Source organism: Pygoscelis adeliae, unplaced genomic scaffold (genome assembly GCF_000699105.1).
Source record: "Pygoscelis adeliae isolate BGI_AS28 unplaced genomic scaffold, ASM69910v1 Scaffold320, whole genome shotgun sequence".
NCBI classification, from domain to species: domain Eukaryota; kingdom Metazoa; phylum Chordata; class Aves; order Sphenisciformes; family Spheniscidae; genus Pygoscelis; species Pygoscelis adeliae.
In genome coordinates, this window is record NW_008823967.1 from 1,714,138 (window position 1) to 1,734,772 (window position 20,635).

Here is a 20,635-nt window from a genome sequence, read left to right on the forward strand (position 1 = left end):
GCCTGCAAGCACAGACCACAGAGCACAAGCTTTGTGTCTTCCCAAGACACATGACATAAAGGAAGAGGTGGCGAAGAGGTGGGGGACTGAAAAGATGTTGGAGGATAAAGGTCTGGGAGCATATTTCTCAGTGTGAAAAAACAGCTGGAGGTCACTTGAGTACATTTGTAGCTCACTTTAAAAATAAACTACCGTTTGATAAACTTTATCCATGTAATACATCAGAAATGTGAAAATGCTAAAAATATTCAACAGATCTATATCTCTGTATTCCTAAATCAGATTTTCAAGTATAAACCACCCAGTGAAAAGAACAATGTCAGTCCCCAAAATATTATCTACCTAGTCTGCTAACCAACTGGAATACTGCACACACAAAACATTACATACGTGCAAACGCAGAGGGGAAATGGTGCAAATACTGCACTTGCGACACTTCAGTCCCACATATAGTGACCACAACAGTCCAGCTCAGCTGCTGCCTACCCCTGACAGGGTCTGCATGTGTCTGACCCTGCCTAAGTCCCCTAGGTAGCTAGAAACCTGCTTCTACACCTGTTCCAAGCAGCCCAGAGAACCAAAGATTGATGGACATCCAAGAATTAGAACAAGGCACTTGAACCAGCTTGATGACCAGCAAGAATATTCCTTTGTAATTTACTGATTAATTCAATTATTCATGATAATATTATTACTGCAAACCTGGAGATGCCAGTCAAAACTGGAGTCCCAAAACATAAACACAGATTAAAAGATGGTGGCTGTTAAGGAAAATGGAGAAAAAAAACTAAACTAAGGCTAGTTGAAGTTTAGTGCCTAAACTGCCTAAACTGACCACAGTTATGATTTCCGTGAAGATGAGTCATTCTTTCCATAGTAACAAATATGAAAATATAAAAAAAATATTTACACATAAAATTAATAAAAGCACTATTTAGTAGATTAAGAAGTAGTTACACTGAATATACTTTTTCTCTTAGGAATTCAGAGAGACATTTTCTTGTAAGGTGCCACCAGTCTTGTTTCTTTTTCATTGGACTGATTCTGCTGAGTATTTACAATGACGAGCACAGTCAGGGGAGAAACAAATGGAGTTCTCAGCTTCCAGCCACAAATTGGACGTCAGCATAGTGGATGCGATTCAAACAGGTCTGTGTTACCACCAGCCGTATCACTTGTATAATTTTCAAATAGCTTAAACTAAAAGATGGTAGTCAAGGAAAATACTACAGATGAGCTTGTTCATACTGGTTTTCTAGACAGCAGCAGCTAACAAGAAGCACCAGTTATATAGAAAACAGTCATCTACGGGCATGAGGTTGCTTGCCCCTTCTCTTGTCAGATTTTCTTTTTTTCACCCCCTCTCCTCTCCCCTAGGTTTAGCACACATAATGATTAATATAGTATTAAATTTTTTAAGTATACTTAGCATTGGAACATAGAGCTAGAGGTGCATTGCTGGTCCAAAAAGCTTACTGTCAAAAGATCAAAAAAGCAGAACTAAAGGAAAATGAGACTCCTCAAACATGTATAATAATCCTGAAATTCAAGCTTTAAATATCTCAAGCTATACCTCTTTCATCACTTAGCAAAAAGGTATCGTTTTTTATTGGTGGGGAACTATTTTGCACTGCTCAGATGACAATCCACTACTGGGCTAAATTTTCTAATTCTGAATGAGATAAACACCACTTCTAAAGAGCATCATGATATTCTTCACATCAGAGAAAAACTTTTAGAGAAAGTGGAAGGAAATCCATAGGACCATGGTCATGACTCATGTGGGGCTGTAAGTTTCAAAACTGCTTACATGAGGAGAGGAACAAAATTCTGCACTAACAAAGAACTAAAAATTTTAATTTTAGCTGCTTCCTTTTGCATTTCAGTGTTGAATTCCTAAACCAAATATTTAATTATCTTTCTTTCATTGTCTGTTCAAAAATATGAGAAAGAAACTGATTCACTAGATGAAGCATCTTAAAATAGCTGAGAGGTCAAATAAAAAGATGTTCACATATCTCTGTAACAAATAATGCCCAAAATTTATGCCTCTGTACTGTCACAAAAATTTTAAATTCTTAGCTCTAACTAGGTTGTTCAACACAGACACGTGTAGTTTTAAAATTACCACATAGCTAAAGAGGTCACGTCTTCAGCTGGTATTCAGACCATGCTCACTTTACACAAAGGATCCATACACATCTAAAAAGAGGGAGAAAGAGTTTCTCAAAGGCAAAATCCAAAGTTGTCAAAATTACTTTCTCACCCTGAAGAGCGCCACTAATTGGCTGAAGCAGACAGGGTGGAAATTGCTGTGTCACAGGAAAGCATTCAGTACAGCTCCTGTCAAATGCTACCAATTCTAAACACCCTGCTGAGGTAAAAAAAAAATTCTTCTACCTCAAATATAAACTTACTTAACTGCTAAACAAGAGTTGACAAGAACTAGTGAGTCAATCAATTACGTTACAAACAGAAAAATAGTATATGTAAAAATCTTGGTGTCAGTTAATTTTAATTCTGCTAGCTTCCATGAGAATAACAATGGGAAGGTTAAACGAAAAGGAAGAAAGCATGTAAAGTTCCACTGGAATTTGTTTTATAATTATTTTAAAAATAAGCTATCTCTTAGTGGATTTACTTTTCAAAAAAGTTACAGTGTTGATTAATTCTATCCATGCAAAGTATTTTGACACCTTCATTTCCAGTGCGTGGCAGTTAGTATCCAATTAAGAGCCCTAACAAACAGACTGATTTTTTAAAAACTGTTTTTAAAAGATCAATAAACATACATAGATATGATATGCAAACATTAACAGAAATATAAATAAAAATCCACGTAAGGCTAAGTTACTAAAATTGTTACTAGGTTGTTTTTGCCATGGGCAAAATAAATAAGTGATGGGAAAAAGAGTGTTTATATGATTGATGCTGAAGGAAAACCAGTGTTTCACTTAGTTCATCAGAAAGTCTCTGCAAGGAAAATATAAGTTACTTGTTTGGGTTCAATATCTTAGAACTTCTTGGTGATAAAAACAATGCAGCCGTTCTAGAAGTTACCCCTTGCCTGTTGAAATTACATTTTAGTTGCATTTTTTTTTCCATTTCCTTGTTGAAACATATCTGACATGAAATTTCCCCAGCTGCAAAGCAATTCTTATGTGGGATGCCCACTCATTTTTGAGACAGATGAAGATATAATTCATGTCTTTGGCTGAGGGAAGAATTGATCATCCTGAAGAGAACTACTACACCTTTTTCAATAATGTGCTTTGGCAATCCCACAGGAAGGTACTCTTAAAAACAGATTCACTTTAAATTACGCACAGCAATATTCTCTCTCCAGGTTCAGGTTTTGGCCATAAATCTTGTATGCAACTATCTTAAAAGTATGAACAGAAGCATCAACTCAGCAGTGAAAGTTTTTTTAGTGGAGATAAAAGATTGTTTGTCATGAGCCTTTGAATACTGCCAGTCACTTAAGGTAAACTGAGCATACAATGTATGGAGAATTAATCTGGACAGAGAAAAATTGTAGATAGGACCATTTTCTTTGGTTTCTGTTCAGAGGTACAGAGATGCTGTTAGGAACCTTCACACTTGGAGACAGTCACATAAATACGTACAGGCACATTTGTTTGAATTACCATTAATTGCTCACTTTTTTCTGACACTTACATCTTTCCTCTCTTCTACAGGCAGCCCAGTTGTACAAGGCCCATGGCTCTGGCAAAGATTACAGCAGTTATATCGTAATTAGCCATTCAGTCGCTTTCAGCTTTTTCCTGATGGTTTCTCCCATGCATGTACAGGGAGAATATACACATGCTATACAGGGCTCTACTGTCACAGTTGCCCACCTAGGAGCGCCCACTTGAATGCAAAGCAGGATCTCCAATGTTTCATACCATTTTGTCACACAAAATCAAGGTTGAAATGACACCGAATACACTGCATGGCAGCAGTTTCTGCCAGATCAATAACAAGTTGCAATATTTACTGGAAAGAAAGGCAGTGCAACTACAAGGCACCGTATCAAGGTAAGCAGATGTACAGTCAAGCTTGTTGGAACTGGGGTTGTTTAGCCTGGAGAAAAGGAGGCTGAGGGGAGACCTCATCGCTCTCTACAACTACCTGAAAGGAGGCTGTAGCGAGGTGGGTGTCGGTCTCTTCTCCCAAGTAACTGGTGATAGGACGAGAGGAAATGGCCTCAAGTTGCGCCAGGGGAGGTTTAGAGTGGACATGAGGAAAAATTTCTTTACTGAAAGAGCGGTGAAACATTGGAAGAGGATGCCCAGGGAAGTGGTTGAGTCACCATCCCTGGAGGTATTTAAAAGACGTGTAGATGAGGCGCTTAGGGACATGGTTTAGTGGGCATGGTGGTGTTGGGTTGACGGTTGGACTTGATGATCTTGGAGGTCTCTTCCAACCTTAATGATTCTATGATTCTGTGATTGTTGCTATTGGTTCTGAAAGCAGAGAGGCTGGAAAAAAAGAGCTGTTTTAAGATAACAATAAGTAACACAGAGGAAAACACTATGAGCCTAGACACATGGAAAGGCTATGGCAAAGCACACGTCTGGGTTAAGAAAGATGAAAATGCTGAAAAAGAGAGCATGTTCCCAGTGCAGTAGGGTGAGGAGAGCCTAACAGTTCAATCACAGCCTTCAGTTCTGCTTGGAAGCAAGGAGCACAGCTCTGACAGTCTCTGAATTAGGTTATTTTCCAGTTCTTTTCAGGTCACAACTATATTTAAATCATACATTAGGCATGTTGGATAATGTCATGGTTATTTGGAATAAACTCCATGAGATTCAGGTTAGAAATAATTCATTACATATAACTTGGAGCTGGAAAAGCCATTTTTACACTGCGATCTCAGTTCCTCAGCCCTCTCTAAATCGGTTTATACAATTGCATCTTACTCCCTAAGTGGTTAATTCAGACCATTTTATCCTTATAAAGCAGAATTAACTATTGTTGCTAATTAACTATTAAACCACTATTCCATTGTCCTCAATGGGAGCCCTAACAACAGAAACTTAAACAAGTCGTGTCACAGGTATTTTATTGTATTAGAAGGTAGTCAAATTTGATCAAAATCCAAACATGATCCTCAACCCATTGATACACAGTGAATTTTGTATCGTTTCAGTCCTGGTCTTATACGATAAAATGCCCAGATGAGCTAAGGAACATGACAGACTGGGAGAATAAATAAAGGCAACAGTGCACAGATGGTCTACCCAGCACAGCCCAGCACAAGTTCTCCAGATATCTCCCTTTTCTACCTCTCAGACCTTTCTGAGATAACTGAGGCAATACTCTCCCACAAAATCCCACAAAATTCACCAGCACACTGTTGTCCGTATAAGAGAACGAGAGACTACAGAGGTGGGCTTTGGTTGTTTTAATTTAGAAAACTGTTCACAGCAACTGACAACTTTCTTCTTAAAGTAGAACATAGAATTGTATCAACTTGAAATCTAATGAATTACCTTTCCACCCTTTAATACATGATCACTTAGTTTAAAAATGAAATGCCCCTTGTGGCTGAATGTTAAGAAAAGGTTAAAATTGTTCATACACAGCTCCTACCCGTACACTTTTCTGATGTATTTTTCCTGTATAACTTGTTCCCCAGTTTTCAATTAGTCATGATGCCCTGTAAGGACATCTTGTTGCTTTCTTTAATAAGTAAATAAATAAATAAATAATGTATTAAATATTATTACAGTGGCTTATAAGTCTCCCATTTCAACTAATAACTGGGCATATTTTACCATGTAGACTAGCAACCCAGCTTCAAATTTGCCTTCTAAAAATTTATTTTAAAAGTAAGTATGGCATAAAATGGCCATAACGTATCCCTAACAATCTCTAAAGATGACTTGCCCTAGCAGCGACATAAAGAGAATACTAAGACAACTTAAAATCTGTGCGCAAATCTAAGGTATTTATTCAAGTGACTTCCTTACATGCAAAGACCTATTGGTATTCTGCAAACAAACACAGAAGGGAAGGATCTTACAAGGCATTAGGGACAAGCTGAGAATATCTTTTAGTTAAATTACCATTGCTGAGTAATTTAGAAGTGTAAACAGTCATTCTGAACTGGTCATTATTAATACAAAGCTGAAAATGCAGACATATGTGAATGGATTGTGCTTAGCCTGCAAAGAACAAACCCTAACATTGTCATTCTTGTTAAAATACACTGGAAAAAACTGAAATCCAATTTACAGGTTCCCCTTCTGTCTTATCACTGCAGGAACCAAAGACAGCTTGTAACATATGCGCTCACTGCAATATCGCAGTGTCCGAACAGTGAACCACGATACAGACCGGGAGCTGCCCAAACAGCTCTTTGGCCGTCATCACCTTCTCTAACGGCTCTTCAGCTCCAGGGAGGGAGCGGAATGACCTGGTGAGCGGCCAGCAGCTCTGTCTCGCAAGAGGACTAAAGATCCCCTACCTCCCCCCTTGCCTGACATGGTGTATACCCATCAGACCATTACCCTGTGAAAGCAAGGCGGGCTTTCTGCTTGTGTTAAAAGCTTAGGCTGGAAGAACAAGAGGCTTTTTTCCAAATCTGGAGCCAGGAGTAATGTGTGCAAGCTCTAGCAAGTGCAAAACAATGAATTGTCTCCAGAATGCCTTAAAAAATAATGAACAACAAATTAGGTATTAAAAAATTCTTCTAAAAAAAGAATTACATTTCAGTGTCAAAGACAGGCTGACGCAGTTCTGATCATTTTCAAAACTGATTGACTAGCATCACCTAGAAATGCTACTGCAGGGGTGAACCCCCCCTTCTTGGGTCTACAGCCAAGACTCCCAGCAACAGGCCCATTACCACAGAAGCAGACAAAACCCATATAAAGAAGAAAACATTATCTTCCAGCATTTGAGTTCAGGAAATTTATCTCAGGCTATGTTCCACACGGTTCATATCCCAGGGAAAACATCATCCCCATACAATTACTCTCTTGGTGTAGGAACACAAGAAAGGCAGCCCAGTTTGCACAGTCCTAAAAAGGTGGTAAAAAGACAAAGTGAGAAACTTTACACTCATAACACTTCCTATTTACTCTGTAGGGGGATGGATTATTCTTTCCATGAAAGTGATTATGCATAGATCATGAAGTAGGAAATTAGAAAACAGAATAATCTATGTCTTCCTTGCATTTCACTAACTGCATGCTCTACAAATGTGCTGTTCTTTTTTGTCAGTTACTATTCTATTATTAGGAGACCATAGATCATAATGCCTTCTAATTGTTGCTATCAGTTATGTGTATTTTCCTACTGTTGTACAGAATTTAAAAGAATGAAAAATAAAAACTTGAGAGTATGCTCCATCATCTACGTCAGTGGTATTTCATGGATATATGCTTTAGCTGCAATGATACATACTTTTGTCAAATAAATAATTTTCATTGAAATAAATGAAAAAGCACTAGAACAACTGAGCAAAATTTACCCATCTAATGTTAAAAAATGGATAGTTCCCTGTAAACAAAAATGTTTACATGAAATGAGATCCATTATAATTTCCCATTTGGAACACTGCCAGTTTAGATAAGATTGTATTAGGTGCTCTGTTTAGCAAAACACAGACAATAGCCAAATAAGTTACATGACAGAGAAGAAAAATTATTATTTAACAGCACTGCGGCTTGCATATCTATATATATTACGAGACTGATTTTTGCTCTTACAAAAATGTTTCGATTCACATGTTCTTTCATATTATATAATGCTTTCATTTGGAATTTAGGTATTATTTATGTATCTTTTCTATCATTTCAGTTCTACCCATATAAGCAAATTATATTTAGTAAACTAGAACTACACTATCAAGACATAGTATCAACAGCCTCAACAGTATCAAAGAAACTGCCTTTACACTCTCTGATTTTAAGTGGGAAAAGAAAAAGGCTAGTAGTCAGGGTTCTGGCTCTATAGGATTAGAGTCTGCAGATAAAATACCTTGCTCTCAGCTGCTGTCATAGAGACAGACTGTCCATTAGCCAACATCCCAATTGAATTAGGGAGGAATACCAGCAATGCGAATCCTACCCAGTAATGAACTGACAGCCAGCATAACTCCCAGGCACAAATGGAATGCATTCACTCTGGGGAACTGGGCTGAACAACCCCCTGCTCTGATGAAGCTAGAGAGCTCATCTTCTACCGTAGCTATGTTGAGCAAGGAGTAGTCTTAGATTTTGTAATTCAAACTGCAAGCAAACAGCATGGGTTTTTTTTCCCTCTAGATTACAAAAGAGGTGGAGCTGGTCAGCACATGTCAAGCACACATGACAACAGCTTCATCTTGGTAGGGGAGACTGCAGAACAAGGAGGAAGCCCTAAGCAAACCTCGCAGGTGTCTGAGATACAGCCCAGTGCAAAATGGAAGTCAGCTGTGTAAGATGTACATATGCAAGCCAGTATCTGCACACTAAAACAACAACATGAATAACTGGTTTGCATATTTACTTAGTCCTGCTAGGGAACACTTCTTAGGAAAAAAAAAAAAAAACAAAAAAGTGCCAAACAGCTCAGGTTTTGATATTTCTCATCGATCCACACAACCTGCCCCCAGCCATAGTCTTTATGTGGGAGGACACAGATTCACTGATTTATACATAAGAGGCATTTTCCAAGCACGACTTTCCAAAAGAACGCAAAACTTGCTTTTCTGTTTCCTTCCTGTAGAAACTGGCAGGAAATAGGGATTTTCTCCTACTTCAATCTTCTTAATGGTAGGAAGGCACCATTACGGAGGCTTTCTTGCAGAATTCACAGACTTTGTGCCAGTAAGAGAAGGTGGGCTCTCCTACATCTTCTTTCCCACAGAGTTATTTAACAAATTTCCTCCCCTCACTCCCTATGAGCTAGACAACTCATATTTGATTGATGCATCTGTAATAGGCAATAAAAAAGCATGTCCCACTTTAAGCTTATTTACTTTAAAAATGCCATTCAACCTGTACTTGTATGCTTATTTGCAGTACTTCACTAATTGCCACAACTTTATAGGGCCCAGAAAAGATATTTTAAACTATCTCCTTGGAGAACAGGAATTAAAACTGAATGAAAAGAAAGAAAAAAAAATATTATGTCACCTCCCATTTCCATGGGACCATTAATTTAACAAGTAAATTAAAATGTATAATACCATCATTGACAGGAAAACTCCATGTCTTGTAGACACAGTCCTGTTAAAATAAAATAAAATTAATAATCCAGTCAGTAAAGACATGTTTTCATCCAACACTACCAAGTACCCACCTAACTCGTCATCTCTCCCTTCCCACACAATTCCCCAGCCAGTGATCAAAAGGAGAGACAAAAAACCTTGACTTCTCACCTGGCTGTAGGAGAAACAAAAAGGGATTTGATTTTCTATAGGGGACAAAAGTCACCTGTATACCTACCACAGAAACAGCAGGCTAGTGAAGTAAGTGTTGTCTTCTGTTGTCTGGGTAACACAAGTGTTCTTTTACAATATTTTTATTTAGACAACAATAATGACTCAACATCATATACACAAAATATGTTTTTGTACTGTTGGCAACAAGCAGAACAACAAGGAGAGGACACCTAGTGGTGATCTGTGATAATTAGGGTTGGTAGCGTGAAAGCAACAAGATGAAATTTTTAATGTAGGACCTGATTTGGCAAAGCTCTTACTTAATTTTTAAGCACTTTAGTAAGCCTTAGCATTCAAGCAAGCTTGTATTTATGGGCTTTTCTGGATCAGCATTACTGTGATTATTAGAAATAAAACAGTAAAAAGTAGAATAAGACACGTCTGTGTGATATGCTCAGAAATATGTTTCATTAAATACCTGAGCTTTAGCAACAGCTAGAATGGATATCAACACTTATGTAGGTTCATGAGCCTTGAAAAGGTTTGGCAAATTGAAAACAAGACTTCAGTACAAGTCAAACCAAAATAAGACATGGCTGCAATCTATCACATATTTTACTAGATGATTTTTTGCAAAACATAACCTATTCCACATCTTGCAGTAATCATTCAGTCATTTTAAAACTGGTTCTAATTCTACATAATCAGACATCTCAGAACAAGAAAGACAGGGTACAGTTTTAGAAGTACCACTTCTATTCACTCATATATCTAACTAGGTCTTGTCCTGTGATTAGAATAGCTGTAAGCAAAGCTATTAAAGTGTGGTTTATAAGCAGCTTTTGGAAAATACTGTCATTTGAAAGAATCAGTAAATTTATATCATAGACAAATGTAAAGCAAAACACCATTTGATATGTAACAATGTATTTATGCCTAATTGTTTATATCTTTCAATTGTTCTGTTATCTATGAGCATATTTAACTAAGAATAACTTACTAGTTGCATGCAAACCTATGTAAAACGTTTAGGGGTCAGCACCTTAGGCAGTCTCATAAAATAAGTTAAAGTAAGTAAGAGTTAGGTCCAGTACATCCTGTTCGGTATTTTTAGGAACCTATGCTAAAAAAAAAAAAAATCCAAAACAAGCCCACTGTCAGAAATTACTGCAAAACTATAATTTCTGCAATCACCAATTTAAATAACAAATTTTCTTCTTGCATGTTATAGTATATAATTTTGTTTAAGTAAGTATATGATCTATTTATCAACATCTGAGCTTAAAGGACTGGAATATTAGCTATTGTAGCTAAAAAGCAGTTTTAGGACAATGTGAATTGCAAATTCAGTAAATTAATTCCTGCCAACATATCTTCTGTCCCTTTGTTAAAGTGTTTCTTCCCATTTCCACTGAGTCAGTAATTTGGATAAGCTATTAACATCAGACTGATATATCAATCAGATTTCATATATACTGCACCACAGGCTATAGCTCTGTTCCCTCATAACAGTTAAGGAGAAAGCTTCTGCAATACATTCATTATTTATCTCAACATTATTCTGTGTGGCTGTTAGCAGCTTGATCTTGATTTAATTGATTTAAATGATGTGGAAATAAATAAAGAAAAGGAACTATGTTTCACCAGTATCATATAAAAATCTTATAAATTTTTGCCTACTCATCTTAAAGTTCAGGATACCGACCAACTAAAGTCCAGGTATGTGATAGTAAAAAAAGAAAAGCTCAATTTCAACCTGCCTTTTCTGTTGGAGGACATATAAATACCTCAATGGGCTAACAGCCTTATTACACAACCTGGTTTGTTCATCAATCAGTTTTCCATGAATTATCCTCTTGGCAGGATATGAAGAATGAGTTTGCTGACTGTCCTCTCAATATTTTTGACATAATGCTTATTATTCTGGACCCAAATACATAGTATTTCAGATTTATCTGCAACACTTTTAAAACTAACATGTCAGCCCATATGCAAAAACTATTAAATCCCTTTAACCACACGGAAAAAGGCTCCACAAAAATTAGTTAACAGTTGCTCCCTGTTGTGCATGTGCAAACGCACACAATACAGAAAAGATTAATATCGGCAGCAAAGGTCTCACTGACTACCCCTATGGGGTCATCCAACTACTGTTTCCTAATTCGGCAAAGTTCATCCCTACCCAGTTTTTTTGTTTTAAAACACTACAATGCTATAACACACAATTTCTTCAAAGTGGTAATTTATCATTGTGCAGAACAGTTTCACAAGCTACATCCAAAGTAATAATCAACTACTGTGATAACAAAAGCCAAATATGAAAATCCATGTCCGCCTTCATTTCTGATATCTGTAAAATGCTAAACAAAAAAAGCCAAACCCCAAACATTTTTTTCTTGCACACGTTTCATTTTGGGATTTATCAGAACCTGATTCAGTCTACATATTTATTAATGTTCCCGCATGTTCTCATAGTCATCAGAAATCTTTTTTAGAAGCAGCGAACAAGCTTCTTGCTGCTTTATTGCAGGCTCAAAAAAAGACCCAAAAAAACCCTTCAGACCCTCTTTCACCTTCCTGAGAACATCCAGGGAGCACTATAATGTGTTATCAAACACAAAAAGATGGACTCCACTTATTTTTCAATACTTGTCAAATAAAGTATCGTACAAGAAATATTTCACAAGTTTTACCAGTGGAAACAAAGGTGAAGCTGCAATCAAGCAGCCATTAGCTGAAGATTAAATGGACCAAACACCAGCTATTGCTGGTTTGGACCACATCCTCTGGTCACTTCTAGTCCCACTCAGTGGACGATTCAATTATTTTTGATTTAGAATATCTGATTTATCTTTGACAACAGATGGGTAGGGGGGGGGGGGACTGATTTTTTTTTATAGGTCTTCATAGTGGCAAGCTATTAACTCAAGCTGCCAGAAAATAATGTCACTGAACGGATTTCAGAAGGTTGTCTCTCTGTAATTGTCTCTCTGTAAAGCACAGAGGAGACAAAAGCACAGCTTTATGGTAGAACTACAAAATATGCTTAATCATTTGCCTTAGTTAAATTTGAGTACAAAACTGCAGTGCTCTATTTCTGTGTCAAAAACATAGTTACACTGCATTACAGGGAGGCAAAAAGAAGTAGAACTTACAAAATACAGTAATAAAAAATAATTACCTATTTCAGCAGCTTTTTGAGAAACAACTATAAATTTATTAGACTTTTGATACTTAGTATCATCCAGCATCATGCCATTTTTAAATGTAATCTGACTTTATTTGTCAGATGGCTTCATATTTAGGTTTCTGTGAAACCAGAAAGCGAATATAATACTGAAGATAACCAGCAGAAAAAGCACCAGAAACGGTATCAAATAATCCTTCAATATTCATTTAATTCAATAAATCTTTATCAAAGTAGGTAAATAAATTTATGCAAATCTATTTTAATAGTGCTTCCACGAAAATGCTTTACAAAATAATTCTCATTACATTTGCTGCAAGAAAGGTTTAGAAAACAGCAGTTATTTTTCACATGTTTTTAGCACTTCCTTTTAAAATATATTATGATATTTAGACCTACAGAAATGGGGACAGGCAAGAAATGAAATGACTGAATCATGGTGGTAGGTGCCAAAGCATTAAACACTTCCTAGCCATGAGCATGCCAAATTAGGGAATGCCATAATTTCCTGGAAATGTCACCATGCCAAATTGGCAGGCAGCATAAGGTCACGTCTGGAAATAGTGGAGCTGACAGTTTAGAAGGCAGTGACTCATAATTTTTTATAAAGAAGGTCAGTATTTGATACATTCAGCCTACATACAGCCTTCAAACAATGAGCATTCTAGGAAATCTACTCAATTATAAATGGTTTCAATTTCTCCTGAAACAGAAAAATATGAACATGTATTTTAAGTTCTCTGTGATTACAAGAGTATTAACTTCATAAGTTTAAGTGCTAGACACCAAACTTAAATGCAGATTTAGGTGGTTGCCAAAATTTCTAATATTCTCAATAGGAGCCCATCCATGCTTATTGTGGTCATGGTTCCAAACATATTTTTGGTCTCTGTTTTTAGCAGAGGGAAGATGGTTACTCTGTGCTTTTTTTTCCAAAAAGGCTTTTCTACTAGCAGCTATATGTAATTACACTAATTGGTGACTAAAAACTCTTTATTCCATTCTGGTTCTTGTGTAGCTCTTCAGAAAGACCTGACTAGTTTTTTGTAGGAATAAGATCTTAGCAAATGATGTTATAACCGTGTAAGTCTTACCTCTTCCCACTGGTGTATGTATCTAATCAGTCTTGAAAGGCGTAATAAACGTAACAGGCTGAGGATTTTTGTAAATCTCACAATACGAAGTGCTCTTGCTGTCTTGTAAACCTCTGAATCCATTCCTTTTTCTACAATAAGAAAGATATAATCCACTGGTATTGATGAGATGAAGTCAACCACAAACCAGCTTTTTAGGTAATTCATCTTAATGATTTTAGGGTCCAGTATTATTTCAGAGCTGTCTTCATTTACAGTCCCAGTTCTAAAATTCATGATCAAGTCCAATAGAAAAACAGTGTCTGATGCCACATTGAAAATAATCCATGGTGTTGTTGTTTGTTCTGTAAAGAATGTGATGCCAACTGGTATAATGACAAGGTTTCCAACCATCATTATGAGCATGATTAAGTCCCAGTAAAACCTAAAAAAGAGAGGAAGAAACAGAATGGTTGATGTATTGTGGTAAAACACGCTTAGAAAAATGGTCTCTATCATGCCGCCAACTTCGCCTCAAGATACTTAAACATTTTGTTAATGCTAAGAAAACTCTCATTGTTTTAACTTATTCAATATATTCACAGTCAGTAGAGAAGACAAAGTAATTAATACATTTCATTATGTGCCTTCCTTCTCAAGAATACACATCTAGAATAAAGACAGTACTATGGCTTATCACTCCATGGCATACCTGAAAGGTGTGCATGTGTGGTACTCCCTAGACTTATCTAGACTCCTGTCAAAACCTGTTAGTGGGTTTACATAAATAAAACTGATGTCTGGTGCCAATCAGAAGTGCTTTAGCAATGCAATATTTTTTTAAGGCTTCTATCCAAATGGAAACCCAAATATCTAACAGATAACGTATTAAATGTAAGTACCTCTTTGCAAATGTACTCATACCATTACAGTGCTGGAATAAAATTACAGGAAGAGAAAAAAAGCACTGAAAGCAAAAAATAGAAACAAAACTTAGATAACATCAAAACCTCCATCCACTTTTACAACCTGAATTGAACTTTCATGCATTTTTACAACCTCATAGTCTATCTTCTTTCAGAGCTAGCTAAGAAGTCTGGACAATAATAGCTGCAACTTGCATAGTATAAAATGGGTACTGCATTTCACCATTTTGCTCCATAAGTATCTAAATGCTCCCCTCTAACACTGTCGGAATACTGCTAACAGTGCTTGATACAGATGGTAGAGAGCCTCGTAACTTTAGTATCTATAACAGAAATGGTGAGTAAACCCACCTTTTACATAGAACATATATCTATCCTGATGGAAGATTTCCAGGGGATAGTAGTATATACCCAACAGATTTTAAGAAAATTATGATAACTCCTAAATGTTAACTTGTCAAAGAAAGTTATTCTTGTTCAATAAAAGAACTGAAACTGAACTTGAGAAAGCCTGAACCCAATGCATGACCTCTTGTTCTGCTTGAGAACATGATCTGTTCAACTAAACTTGATTTGGAGAGGCACAGAAACCAGGCAACAACAGTTCCCCATAGACTCATTAGACTTTCTAGAAGACTAGAGGCAGCAATGGCTCCACAACTACCTCCCTGCTCCGGCCCTCTGTCGCAGTGGGGCCCTGCGAGGTGGACATGTGATGGACATGCCACCAGCACACCACTCCAGCATTGACTTCCAGGCCACTTCCATGATACTAGCACCAGTCTCCTGGCATGCAACAAACACCCTCATCTTGGTAAAGGTTCATTGCAATCAACAATAATAATAGTTTAACTGGCCACAAAACATTTCAGAACCATGAGTTTAGTTTTTGCTAGACTTGCACAGAGCATATGGATTACATTAGATTTCGGAGATTGCTTCTTGTATTCACCAAATGATCCAGGTTTATAAATTCCCTTTGTTTCACATTTATCCGTGACAATACTTCTGAGTTTACAAATTGCTTATCTGAGAATATAAATAATTAACTGCAACTGTAAAACACACTAAAGGAAGAGTAGCATAGGATTGAGAGTGGCATGAGAATTCCCAGTTTTAAAAGTCTTTATTCCAAGATAAACCTACAGAGATTAGGCTTGACTATCATTTGAGAGAGTAGATGGCAAAGCACCTTTAACTGGTACTCAGAAATCGCATGAAATAGACTTTACAAGTAATTCCCTGTGTACCATAATGTGATTTATGGCTTACACATTTTCAATTGTACAATAAATGTGAATACTAAGTGCTATAAATATTCAGTTTTATCTAGGCTGTATGTATTTTTGCTTAGCATGTGATGGTATTCACCCTATTGGTACCATATCTGGCAAAAACTTCCCTATTTCTCTTATCTTTTTAAATTCACACAATAGGCCTCTTGCTGTGCTAGATTCCTTTTCAATAATCTAGAATTACCATATAGAAGGAACCACTTAATTCATAGATCACTGCTACTATGATCTACAGGTACAATTACTACAAACACTTTTATAATGCTATCGACTAAAATATTTCACAAAACTGTTCTGGAAGAAGAAAAGTCTCCAAGGAATCCTGAAAATGAGTGGAAAACAACTAGGAAATAATCACAAGAGGTGTACTTGTATGTGTGGCTCACTCCTAAGCAAAGCATTGCTTGATTTCAGATTGACCTTTACGTTTCACCAGCACAGGGAACAGTTATGCAACGAAGGCTAACCAAAGCCGCACAACAAGCAGCCACCCAGCCAACATAAAATATCATACAGAACCAGGTGTTTTTATCCTACAGTAATCCGCGGTTTAAAGGATCGTTATGTACTGCGATTATGCAAAACACACCGGAGTTCCTGATGTTGAATGTCAGCAAAAGTGGTAGCATTAGGGCTTCCATAATAAAATAAGGTTGAGTGCTAAGAACTATGAGATTGTACTAGTTTTGTATTTTGATTTTAGTCCACAATATAGTATGAGCTGATTAGTTAGTAAGAAAAACTCTTATTATACTGTGATTGATTTTTCATTTAGAAATGAATCAGACATTGTCTTTTAGGAAAATGTTTCCAAATGCCATTCTCTTGGCCATGATACATGATATTTTTCTTTCAGGTGAGAAAAACTAGATGCAACTCCCTGTATTGCCCTTCTGTGACCTGCGTAGAGAAAGTAATACAATGCGTTCCTTGCCTACCAGTTCAGAACATCCTACTATTCATGTAACCACGAGCGAGCTGAAAAGCTTCATGAGACAGTGCAAGAAGCTGTTATTGAGACACAGAGGTAGGCCTTCATTTCAAACTATTTTTAGCATTATTTATTTATTTTTGCTACCATCCCCACCCCACCCACCCCCAGTGAGGATGGTTATAAATTTAAAACTTACAATCTCAAAGTTCCAGATTTATATAAGGTATTATAAAATATTGACAAAAAGCAAGGAAGAGATAGGCTTATGACACAAAATTTTCCAGAATGAGGAAAAAAAAATAAGAGCCTCGGAGTAATGAGATCTTTCAGAGCACATAATGAGAAACAAGAACTGATCTTAGTCCCACAGCAAACATCTATAGAGCTTACCGCTCCTCTGAAGGTTAACTCAGTACAGCTACTACTAGCTGCCATTAACTGAAAGTACATAGCTCAGCACCGCACCGCACTTAACTATTCCTGAAACTTTTTATATGCTTCTAAATGACTCGGAGGTTTAATATCTCTAGGTGAAAAAAGTCTTCAAGTACTACAAAAGTATAAAAAAAAGTTTTAAGGCATATTTTTTCTAAATTTTAAATAATTATTTTATACAGAAATGAAAAAAAATCACACTAATTATTACTTTGGTATTCTCAGGTAAAACTAGTTGGATTCATAGCCCTGTTTTAGTGATCTTTTAACTCATAATTTATCTACTGTAATTTCAAAACTTACAGTAATAACATGGTGTTTTTTACAGCTCTGGAACATGGCGCTGAAGCTTTGGTGGTTTATTCATTGCCACAGGCTATCCTGGATAGGATGAACAGTCTGTTCAAAATGAGTGCCTATCCAAGCAGCGATAAAGAACTATTTAGTATTAAATAATCAATATTTGTACTAAGCTTAAAATGTAAGGCACTATAAATTGTAACAGGCATTTTATTTTCCACTTTATAAATCGAACCCATAGAAAACTGAGTCTTAAAGAAGGAAATTTCAGCTCTAAATTAGTTAATTTGCTGCATAATTTGCTGTATCGACAACTGTGCAAAAAGTCATTCAGATTTGCTTTCTTTAATAATTTCCTGGTTGCTGCCCATTGACACAGCAATCTCAGTGTAGTTTGATACATGATTATCCTTACAGTACACCCAGATTGACCCAGCAGAAGTTGTCAGCTGTCTCACAAACCACACAGCAGAGTGAATGAACAGCATCTCTAAGGCACTGGGTGCTGTGACTTGAGGCTACAGAGCAGTCAGGGCTTTGCTTAAGATTAAGTTTCCAGAAAGATTATAGAAGTCTGATTATTTAATAAAAAAGAGCAAAACACATCAGCAAAACTTCATGAAATTCAGTCACAAATACTCATCAGCCACGTTATAAAGCGGAAGGTCTCTGAAAAAGATATTCATTCAAATTGCTTGTAATATATCTTTCAAACCAAACCTGATGCCTCTGAGACATGATTTCAGTCTACACATTCAGAGAATCAAGAACTGTAAAAAATTTTCACAAGCGTTCCATGGAAAACTTGTCTCCTTTTTATTTAAGTATTTTGATTGATTAGGAGATGCTCAGTGAAATGAACACTGACTTTTTTTTATCTCACCTTCAAACACAGCTTTATTTCTTTTGCTTTCATGGATCATCAGTTCACCTAACAGAGAAATCAATGTCCTATATAGAACAAAACAACCTTAGTAGAAATAACAGTAATTTGAAACTTTATTATAATGTACTGTAACAAGCACTAAACTTGGTATTTTCCATGTCAGAATTTGATTCTCATAGGACACGCCATCTTTCTCTTGCTGTGCAACTGTATAATTCTTTTGGTAAGAGAGAGCGAAGCTAGAAATGCCTGAAAACATCTGCAATTTGCAGATAATTACTGGGATGAGTATTTATCAGGTAAATACTGATTCCTTACTGGAAAGGATGGGAGGATGAAGAAGGAAGGGTTTTTTTCAGGGAACACAAATTCTTTTCAGGATTGCACAGGTGTCTGTACTTGAAAACTTTCTGAAAAATCATAACCCTTTTTTTTCACAGCGTGAAAATATTTTCACAGCGTGAGGATATTGCCTTCTGCCCAGCTATCCATTTCATTCTGCCCGTCTGTCTCTCTTACACATACACACATCTAGAGGAAAACATGCTGCTTCTGGGAAAAAGGCATACAAATTAAAGATTAAATTCCTTCTATTTTAACAAGAAATATTGCATTCAACATCCTCCATGGAACAAATTCTGTTTAAATGTTGCAAATCTATTGTGCAGTGCTTCTGTGATTTTGGCTCAGCAGCAATTTTTTTATTTTAAAATTTCCAAACTTAGAATTTACTGTAACCTATCTGTGTGATCACATTAATACAAATGCATTAAAATGACTAGTGAACTGTCACTTCTTTACATTCGCCAGTAAACAGATTACTTCTGCAGTTGTGTTGTCCTTCTGCACGGGTAAAACTTTCCTCATCTGAATGTACTTAATTTTGCAAAGCTTTAGGAAGACAAAAGGTTGAGTTTGGGTTTTTGTTTTGTTTTTAAAAGATAAACTATTCTCCTGAAATTGTTGATTTATATTCTTTATTCTCCTCTATTTCCACTCTGACAGCTTTTAGCTTATGTTAAGTAAACACAAATGAGGAATCTTGCAAGGCTGAAACAGAGACCCTTTCGTGGCTCACTCCTTTCGATTGTAAAGCACACGCTACAGTAGACTACTAACAGCATCTCCTACAGTTGAAGTGCTGAGGTTGAAGGGCGGAAATATTACTAAGTAGAATCCTGTGACACTTTCTCAGGTAAAAACTTCATCAATATTTGCTATTCTTTTTTAATTTAAAACATATCAAGCTTGAACTTTCACTGACTTAGCTAGGTAACCTGCTGAAGCAGCAGAAGGGCTTTCTCTACCTGCCTGAGACTCATCAGTCTGGGATGAGACAGAGGCTGATGTTCTAGAAACTCCCTTTCCCTGCCCAAATTATGAGCAGTGCTGAACCTGGGAATCTTCCAGCTTAATGGTTTCATTCCAATTCAGACTAAAAGCGATTAAAAAAATAAAATAATAATGAAGTTTTCAGACCAACAGAAATCTTCATTTGATTTCAGACTAAGTACTGAGGCCCTTCACTTCAAGGTTAGCCATATATACTTACAGATCCAATTTTTGTGCCTTGCTGTTATTTTTTAAACATTGATGCAACTTCCTACCTGGTTGCAGAAAAAGAATTCAAAGAGAGATTAATAAAATTCAGCAATACTGAGTCTTCTTTTTTATATAGTCGTAGAAATATCTAAAAATTACAAACTTGCACAATTTCAAACAGATTTAATGAGTTTTATCTGATAACTAAACACACTTAGCAGTGGAGATTTACAATTTGTTGCTCAGTTGTGATTCTATGCACAGATTAGATAAATACAGCTCTCGGGGGACCTGATCAGAGCCCAGTGAAGCCAATGAACAGCAATTTACTACTTTCAAAAGGCTTTGGTTACAGAATTTGGTTAGGTTTAAAGCCTGAGTGCTTCAAAGGCTTGATTACTAGAAAAGAAAATCACAGTCCTGTCTATGGAAAGTGACCATAAAATTAACTAATTAACATTACACTAATATATATATGTATATTTTCAATAAATTCAACTAATATTTAAGCAGTGAACATTTCATCAAAAGATTTTTAATTCTTGGTACGCATGCAATACCTTCTGTCTAAAGTTTTTATAGAATTTTACATGCATTAACAAATTAAGTCTCAGATTTCTGAGAAATAAAGGTACAACAGTATTGTTGCCCTCATTGCATATGGAACGGGAGGATGGA

The 20,635-nt window shown here is 36.4% G+C and overlaps 1 protein-coding gene across 1 annotated transcript in view; it reads right to left on the reverse strand.

Annotated features, from left to right (window-relative positions):
• HCN1 (hyperpolarization activated cyclic nucleotide-gated potassium channel 1) overlaps positions 1-15,375 on the reverse strand; it is a 188,322-nt gene extending 172,947 nt beyond the window's left edge. Inside the window, exons 1-2 of the mRNA XM_009324653.1 lie at positions 15,230-15,375; positions 13,661-14,084 (exon numbers count right to left, since the gene is read on the reverse strand). Coding sequence (XP_009322928.1) covers positions 13,661-14,084; positions 15,230-15,375 — 570 coding nt within the window. The remainder of the gene's footprint in view (positions 1-13,660; positions 14,085-15,229) is intronic.
• Between the last annotated feature and the right edge of the window lie 5,260 nt (positions 15,376-20,635).